Genomic DNA, 9,438 nt, shown 5'->3' with positions numbered 1-9,438 from the left:
GTGTGTGTGTGTGTGTGTGTGTGTGTGTGTGTGTGTGTGTGTATGCTGGAGGCTGTCTCTATCAAAAACTCTATTAAAACACTGCCATGCCCTGGTGCTGCATCAGAATACATTAGAGTACATTAGAATACATTAGAGGGTTTTAAATGCATCTGGCCAGCCAAAGTCTTCATAATGACGTGAACATTATGGCACTTTTTCTTGTTTTTATTCTCACATGCATGCTCACAAATCATATGCAGCAGCAGCTAAACACAGAATAAACATGCCTGAGTGTGTGCCGCTGCGGCGCATTTGTCGACTCACATCGCTCCAAGTCCCTCAGAGACTCGTAGTACTGTACACCCAGGGGAGGACGCACACCTACACACCTGAAGCAAGGCTTCAGATCTTTTGAAATAAAGTTCCGTGGAAAGTTATGAAAAATTGATATCTTATCTGTTGTAGATAGCTCTTTGAACAACCTCGGTTTGAAGAAATGAGACTTTAATTTCGAGCTACAAGAGTCCGAGCGCGGTTCAGACTAGATAGCTGCTTGCTTAAAATAACTCAAAAATTCCACAGTGGTTTGTGCAAATGCTACATTTTAGCTGCAGCTGCTGCTTGCTGTGGCACTTCCTGTGCAGCCCGGGGGCTCCTTCAGCAGGAATATTGTAATATTTCTGCCAGAATAACCATGTAGTGCAAACCTGACTGCAACAGTTGTGGTGGTTTGGAGTTTGGCGAGGACCCAAGCGTGCAGACAGGAAGTATAAACCAAAAAGGGATTTGTTAAATAAACTAAAACAAACATGTTAATGTACGAAAATCCTAGGACCAACACAGGCCATAAGTTGCAGAGACGTACATACATGGATATGACAGGAAGTGAGTAAAACCAGGGAGCTTATATCTACTGGGACAGATGACTGGCAGGTGAGAACAGGTGAGATGATTACAGATGGCTGACAGGTGTGTGTGACAAGGCAAGACAGAGCAGCTGAGAGGAAACGGTAGCTGCAAACATGGTGAATGAAACCTAAAAATGCCCGACCGGGCTGTAGTAGCAGAAAAACACAGCTGAAAACTGAAAACAACCTGTCAGGAACAACCAGGAGAACTCAAACACGGATACCAAGAACTGAAATCAAGGAACTCGGGCAATATGAACTTCGACAACAAAACTCTGGCAGCTGTATAAAGGTTTTATGAAGCAGTTTTTGCATAAACCACCAGGACGTTTTTAGATTAAAGTAGTCATCAGATGGCAACAGTCCACGTTGGTCTTGGCCCTGCTTGGACTCACCATTAGCTCAGAGATCATCAGATATGAACCTGAGAACAAACCCAGCCTGTTTAAGCAGTGGCAGATCGAGGATTTGTCTGAATAAGGGGCCATCAAGGGGTCACTGTATTCATAGAGGGGCAAAGTGTTTGTTCAGCATCCTTTCACACAAATCTCCAGTTTTGGTAAAGTGTTTACATTTAACTAGTTGTGTTCAAACCTGTAATGTAATTTTTACCAGTTTTACATACATTTTCACTGCACATAGATACAATTCTCTCAAACACACAGCATCGTTTGTCAGCTGAAAGACTTTTTCTGCAGAAGATTTCTGTCAGCTTGATTCATGCTGGACTTTCCCATTTGAATTATTAGCGCCTCCAGTGTTTGGACATGGAACTGCATCGACCATCATCGCTCACAGGTGAAGGACAGGGGCACTTCAGGGGGCCAATCGGATTTCAGCTGGGGCCAAAGCCCCTGTGTTTAAGTGTGTACATGTCTTTATATTGGAAATTTAGTGACATTATTTCTTTTTCATTTTGTGTCATTGTGTGGACATTTGTCTTGTGAGGAACTGTTCCTTACAGGAACAAAAGCCCAGTTCCCATCGGGGGAAATATCGTTGATGGATCTAAAGTTAGGGTTAGGACTAAGATGTGAATTGAGTTTAGGCTAGATATAGGGTCAGGCATGTACTGGAGTGGTTTGTTTTAGGGTGAAGGGTCAGGGTTATGCTGTAGAAATGAATGGAAGTCAATGCAAAGTTCCAAAGATAAAAATAACATGTGTGTATGTTTTTGTGTGTGTCTGTGTGTTGGTTCTTTTGAGTCTGGAAGTTAAGAGAGGATAAAATGTTATTCTGTATTTTAATCATAAATTTCAGTTTACAATGTTTGGCATTTAGTACTAACGATGACAAAAACAAACTCAAAACACTTTGTCAAGGACTTTTTTCTGATTTAGGAATCAATCTGATTATCTTTTCTTTCTTATTTCTCCTTTGCCATTCCTGCACAGTGACTCGAGCCAAATACCTGAAGATTTTTATTAATAAAAACAAAAACAAAAAAGTCAAGGTGACAAGCTCACTGTAGCAAAGGGGTAGAACACTGAGTGCAGTACAAAATACCAGCAATATGTGCAGCCTCTGAGTGATGATACTTCTCACCAAGTTTCATCAAAATCCTTTAAAAGGTGGAAGAGGAATAGAGCTGACAAGAAAACTGTTAACAGATGGACGGACAGACAAACAGATGATTCATGCCTTCAGGCAAAAAAATAATAATATAATAAAAGTGACAGAACTCGTGTCTAAAAGAAATGTAGCTTTAAAAGTTTTTAAAACAAGAGAATTTGTTGTTTTTTTATGTTCCACAAGTGAACATAAAAAAAAACGACTCACTTGTGCTGAACAACAACAAATGTGAATAAACCCCTCATACTGAAATAGTTGTAATACTGGTCAGGATTTAGCTCTATCTATTCAACCAGAAATGCTCCAATAAGCTATCTACAACAAGTAGGATATTGATTGTTTAGAACCTTTCCACAGAACCCCCCAGCCCCCAACCCACTTCTAAAGATCTGAAGGATCTTTAAAGGCGGAAGCAAGTGCTAAAGGTGCAGCAGGTTAGGCTCGGAGGCAGATCTCATGGCGTCTCTGGGGAGGTTTGAGTGCACTGATGGATTCGGGAGGATGTCTGCGTGCATCGGAGCTGCAGCCAACAGCAACAGCAAAACAACCCGTGCTGACGATGAAGATGATAAATAAGGAGCCGTGCTGGTGCTCCAACATCTCCTCCTCGTCTCGTCGCCTCAGCTGTTCGTCCGCGGGCCGCTGAGCGGTTATCCTGTCCAAATCGCCGGTCGTATACGTGGGCGTACGGGAGTTAAAACGTTCGGATCAGAGAGAAAGGGAGAGGGATTCCAGGCAGACAGATGGTGATATTAATAAGAGAGGGGGATTTAATGGGGAATGGATGAGGTGGAGATAATCGCAATGAGATGAGTACACAAGACACGGTCTTAGAACAGGCAGCTAAATAATTGGAAGAAATAAACAGCAGAAGATTTTGCAGCAGAAGATGCAGCAGTTAGATGATGCTGATGATCATATTTAGAAACAGGATGGAAAAGAAGCGATATCTGGAGGGAAACATGCATGCGTTCTTGAAAACACTGCTCATATCAGCGCGATGCAATCCAAAAAAGTTCCCACACTCATACGTTTAACTGCTGCCCACGCAGAATCAGGCTGGTAAACTGGCTACTGTAGATTCTCCTGTTACTATGGCAGAGATAACTGTTGCGTCATTTCAGGGTTGCCATGGGTGCTTTGATAGTGGCAGTATCAGTTCATACATCATCCCACCTCCTCCTCTGTTGTTTTCTTGTGAGTTGCAGACAGACTTGGGATCCATAGTTCTATAGCTCTTTTATTAACCATCTCACTGCATTGTTTGGCCTCGTGGGTCAATAACTGCACCGTTTCACGCTGATAATCTGTCCAGTTCAGCACAAAGCATGAATGAAAGCTCGAGTGCTGACGGGACTCTGAATGCTCAACTCAGATGTGCAGATTCATTTGGATGGAAATTTAAAAAAAAGAAAAGACGAGAAGTATGAGTTGCTGGATAAAGGGTCTTACCCAGATGAGCCAGAGGTATCAGCCTCTGGATGTTCAGGGGCTGGGCAGCAAAACTGATGCAGCACGGTCTCACTCCTGTAGAAGGACAAAGAAAGAAGGAAAAGGTCAGTAAAGGGAGGAGGAAAGCTGCAGGATGAGTAGATAAAGCTTCAGTATCGCCTCTTCTGCTCATTTGCAGCATCCCAAACGATCCTAAAGTGTCCCCTCTTGGACTCCGGATTATATGAAACAATTTAGTGCTGATCCCAAAGTAAAAATTCAAATGTGGGTCAATTCTAGGCTTAGGAGGCTCTGAGCGAGTGTGAGTATTGATATGCTTGGATATGTCAGCTGAGATGTAACAGAATTCCCCACTTCCAGTCCGGACGGATGATTTTTTTCCAGCTCCGCTGCCTCCTTCCTCCTCTTAAGTTAGGTTGCCCTCTCTCATTTGTTTCTCATACATTTTACATTAGCATTCATATTTCAGGCATTATGCCAGGGCTCTTATCTGGAGCAAATTATGTGCACAAAAAGAGCCGAAGCACATCACATGTAAGGAGCTGTGCTGTCTGCGTTCGCTCCTTCAGGTTCTGAATGCCGCACACTTTCCTCCATCAGAGACATAAAACCGAGCGTGATCATCCTGCGGCGTCCCAGCTCTTTGGGAGGTTTCCATCCACATTGTGTTCAAAGAATCCAACTGACAGTAAAATCCTCTGCTGCACTACGCTTCGTTTCCTGACCTGAGTGCACATTATCGCTCGTGACACAGAGCCACAGTGACAGGCAGTCCGAGCCGGCGCAAAACCAGGAGTGACAGTCTGAGCTATAAAAAGCTACCTTTTCACGGCAACTTCCACACACTTAAAGGGACTCAGAATCTTTTAAATATCTGTTGTCAGCATTACTCACACTTGATTTCTGTGATAAACACTTGTAACCCCCCCCCCCACACACACACACACAAACACACACACACACACACACCTGCTCTGCAGAGGCCACAGCAAACCCTTCAGTTGGCTCTGAGGAGTAAAGTCATATCCAGCCACCACAAGCAGTTATTAGCTGTTACCATGACAACCTAGCATCTCCTCTCTTCCTGTCGCCGTGGCGGTTGGTACCCTGGGTGTTCTTTTTCATGTCAACAGAGACAGAAATAGATCTGAATGGGACCCTCAGTTTTTTTCTTTTTGTTTTGTGTCAAGGAAGGCAGTGTCAATTGATCACCGCCACCCACCCTCCCCACACCCCCAACTCCTCGTTTTACTTAACCAGGTGCAACTGACAGCATTTTTACTACACCTCTCTATGTGTTAAGGAGCATGGTGTGTGTGTGTGTGTGTGGGGGTGGGGGTGACGTACCTGTTTGTTTTTATTCTCCAGGCTTATCTCGTACTCGCTGGGTCCCTCCCTCTTCATCCCCTCCGGTTCCTGTCCTCTGCCAGAGGACGTCCCGTCCTCCAGGCTCAGCAGCTGGCCGCTTTGAGAAAAAAATATAGTAATAATAAAAAAAGAGACATTTATTAGTCGAGCTGCTCCAAAAACTCAGCTGTTATCACATCAGCTCTGCAGATTGCGAAGAGGTTTTCTGATGGAGGCAGGCTGTGATGACCCGAGGGCCAGATGACTGACTTTCTGTGTCCAGTCTTATTTGGTCAGAGCGGTGGCTCCACTGCACGACTGAATTACTGGATGCATGCACAGTTTGAATAAAAGTCCAGAATCCTCTTCCTCCTCCTCTCCTTCTCTCACTGACTATATCCTGCAAAAAAGCTTTGCTCATTTTACTTTATATTAGCTGTGCGAGCAGCAATATTTCCACGTTTTTTTAAATGAAAAGATTCAATAAAAAATGTCCACATAGCTCAATCTGACAAATAAAACAAACTGTCCAAACAGATGGAAGTCCTGAGAGGGAAGTGATTTCATTATTGATTGGGAAAAGCTGATCAAAATTTCAAATTCTCATTTAGGTTTTGACAAGAAAAAATAAGATGTTTTCCAGAATGTGTGACAGTTTATATAATTTTCTTTTGTCTAGTTTTGTAAGCAGCTACCAGCATTAAACATCAAGATTTCAGACTAAATGAATGTTTTTCTATATTTGTTAACATCGTATATGCGCCAAAACACATAGAAAATATTTAGTATAGCAATAAAAGAAGATGCTAAAAAAACATTTTTAAATTTCAAATAAATTTGTGTAATTAATATAAATGTTGACTAAATCACCGTAGAAATCTTTTTTTTTTTTTTGCACCACCTTATAATATTTTTAGGCCACCTTAAGTTACCTCATCTCTAGATTGCTTCAAAAAACAAAAACAGACTATTTAAAGAAAGGGGGTGATGCTTAACCTAAATTTGTTTAGACAAGTCGGTCTGATGTCGTGCTGGGGTAGTGGTGCACGTCACCCTCTTGTGGTTAAAAGCAAACAGTAACAATTTGAAACCATTAGGTCTCTGAGGACAATGTCTTTTTTTTTTACTTACAGGTTATAAAAAGTGCCCTAAATACGTTCTTTTAATAATAACTGCTGATTAATTTCTTCTTGCTCACAAATACTGTTATAAAACTCTGTCCAATCATGATAAACTGAACAGTTGAGTCAAAATGTTTAGATTGACACTTTTAAATGTTAGGACATCAGGGGGTTTATTCTTTATTCCACATGGCAGAAGTATAACTCAAAACTTGCAATGTTGATAAATCACTACCAAGTTGAGCTCACTGCCAAGAGTTTTGTTTTTTTTAGCGTTACAAAGTTCAGCTATGATTCAGCATACACAGCCTGATTACAATTAACCTCTAAAAAAAGGTTCAGCTCAGCTGTTAGACATCTGCTTCAAGACAGTAAATCTCACAAGGTTTTCTTTTTAACGCGGCAACGTTCTCGCAGCTCAAAGGAAGTCCAGCTTAAATTCATTCCAGGGTGTCAAATGAGGAGAGCCATGCCAGTGAACTAAAATTCACATCGCTGTTTTTTTTTTTAAAAAAAAGGTTGGAAACTCATGCATTTTTGATGCAATATTTGGATTCCTAAAAGATCCCCTGTTTTATGCACTGCCTGCTTCACACCACAAGAGCACATCAAGTGCTGGTCTGTTCCAGTCGAAGGGATGCCACCACATGAAATGCGGAGCATGGAATAATGATGTGGATGTTGGGTGCGTTAAAGGGCAAACAAAGTTATTTTTGAGGCAGCTCTGAAGGGGAAAAGACTTGTTGCTTTTGTTGCCACACCATCATTCCCCACCTTTTTTTAAAAAAATTTATTTATTTTTTGCTATGCTGATTCTGTGTATGAGACTCTGAAAACTAAACGTGTTTCCATGGCAATGACATCATTAGGATGAACATTTCTGTGGCAATTTTTATGATGAGTAGAACAAACTGTGTATGGCGTGGTTGAAGAGGGAAAAAAAATGTTCGACATCTTTGATTGTTGAGCCCGAGCGCTCGGAGACTCTGAGAACTGAAAATGTCACGATCTTGTGGTGAACCGTGATAAAACAAATTTTAAAATGAGGGGGAAAATCCCAGCTGTACACTCCATTTATTTGATAAACAAGCATCTCCGTCGTCTGATAGCAGCAGAAGCAGGAGGCTATATTTAAATCCAGCTCAGATCGGAGTCAGAAGCAAACAGTGTAAAGTGTAGAGGCTGAATCCCAGTGCTCAGAGTCCCATCCTCCTCCTATAATCCCAGACACAGATGGTACAGTGTTCTTTTACATGGCAGCATTATCAAAATTCTGCGAAAGCCATGTAGAGCTTAAGTAATTTACTGGCAACGGAGGCCCTTATACACCTCGCTCTTCCAGTAATCCAAATGTTCTTACACATTAAGCTTCACTTTGTCTTTACCAGCTTGCAGAAGAGACCCTGCATCACATAGAGACTAAAGTAGACAGATATATGATCAAACCCCCGAAGGCTTTTGAATTGTGCGCAGTTATGAGTGCAAGCTTTCCACTATCCAGATACTGCTACACTAATCATTTTTACGCGAACGGAACCAGAGCTAAAAATGACTGGGGAGAATAAAATGCCAGCTCATGCTTAAATAATGAGCACATCACTTAAGTTCTTCTGGGTTTTTCTTTATTTTTTTTCTTTTTCTTTTTCTTTTTTTTTTAAGTCGCTGCAAAATCAAGTACACTGTGTCCCTCACCAGAAGTCAGAGGCGGGGGGGCCGGAGAGGCTTTGTTGTTTCTGAAGATGAGATAAAGTTGGTGAAAATAGGCAGAAAGGGAAGAGCGGAAAGTCTGAGGTAGCAACAAAGAAAGGAAACGGGAAGATAGATTCAATGTGTGTGTGTGTGTGTGTGTGTGTGTGTGTGTGTGTGTGTGTGTGNCACACACACACACACACACACACACAAACACACACACACACACACACACACCCACCACCACCACCACTCCATTGTTACCTCTCCCACGAAAAACACACACGTATACACCTGGTTACTTCTGTATTTATTACTGCCTGCAGATGAAGGACAAAGGCAGATCATGATTAGCATTTTGCTTATGTCTGTTAGTAAAATATCTCATGAACCACCAGATGGATTTTAATGAACCTTTTAGAAAATAATGACTGGATGTACAGCTCAACAATATTTGGAGGCAACCAAATTCTAGACAGCCACCACAGCTCTTCAACTTTAAATAATACAAAATTGTCTTTTACTTAGTCCGATTTGCAGCTATTAAGCTAAAATCTGACGTAGCTGTGAGTCATCCTCAATGTATTCTTGAATGAAATTATTCATAACATTAAGATTTGACTAAAATGGTTAGAGCATCTCCATCTACTACCACTTATCAGAGAAACCCCAGACACTCTCCAGCTCCACCAGAGGAATCCCAAGACGTTCCCAGGCCAGAGGTGATTTATAATCTATAATTTATCTTGCGAGTTCTTGCTCAAAGGTCTCTTACCAGTAAGACATTCCTGGAAACCCAACAAAAGGAGGCATTCAGAAGGCATCATATGTCCTAACCACCTCTGCTGACTGCTTTTAATGTAAAGGAGCAGCAGCTCTACCTCTTTATTCTCACTCTAAGGCTGAGCTCATAAACCTAGGAAGCTCATTTTGGCCTTTTCTATTCAGGAACTCATGATCCATGATCACAAGGGTTGGACCGTACATGGACCAGTAAATCAAAAGTTTTGCCCAAGCTGCCTAAGTTGCCTCTTCACTTACAGCAAACCCTGGAGGGGTGTTTCCACCTGTTTTTAGTTGAGAACCATGGCCTCGGACTTAAAAGAACTGACTCTTGTCCCAGCTGCTGAAGGTCATGGCCACAGAATCACATCATCTATGTCAAGCAGAGATGAGACTCTGTGGTTCCCAAACCAGACACACTCCTTTCCACATGTGTGCCATGAGATCCTGTCCAGGAACACCACACATCAGAGACAAGAGACAGCCCTGGCTGAGTCCAACCTGCACCCAGAACAAGCTCAACTTTGTGCCAAGAATGCCAAACTATTGCTTTGGTTATGCAGGGACCAGATAAGTCTTAAAAG

At 42.0% G+C, this 9,438-nt stretch overlaps 1 protein-coding gene across 1 annotated transcript in view; it reads right to left on the bottom strand.

Moving 5' to 3' along the window:
- iqsec3b (IQ motif and Sec7 domain ArfGEF 3b) overlaps positions 1-9,438 on the bottom strand; it is a gene marked incomplete in the record, with an annotated part of 47,989 nt that overhangs the window by 27,220 nt on the left and 11,331 nt on the right. The window contains 1 exon segment of the mRNA XM_014003505.1: positions 5,262-5,379. Within this exon segment, the coding sequence (XP_013858959.1) occupies positions 5,262-5,379 (118 nt within the window).

Source organism: Austrofundulus limnaeus, unplaced genomic scaffold (genome assembly GCF_001266775.1).
Source record: "Austrofundulus limnaeus strain Quisiro unplaced genomic scaffold, Austrofundulus_limnaeus-1.0 Scaffold19, whole genome shotgun sequence".
Lineage (NCBI taxonomy): Eukaryota > Metazoa > Chordata > Actinopteri > Cyprinodontiformes > Rivulidae > Austrofundulus > Austrofundulus limnaeus.
Note: the sequence above shows the minus strand (reverse complement) of the source record. Positions and strands in the feature narration are given on the sequence as shown.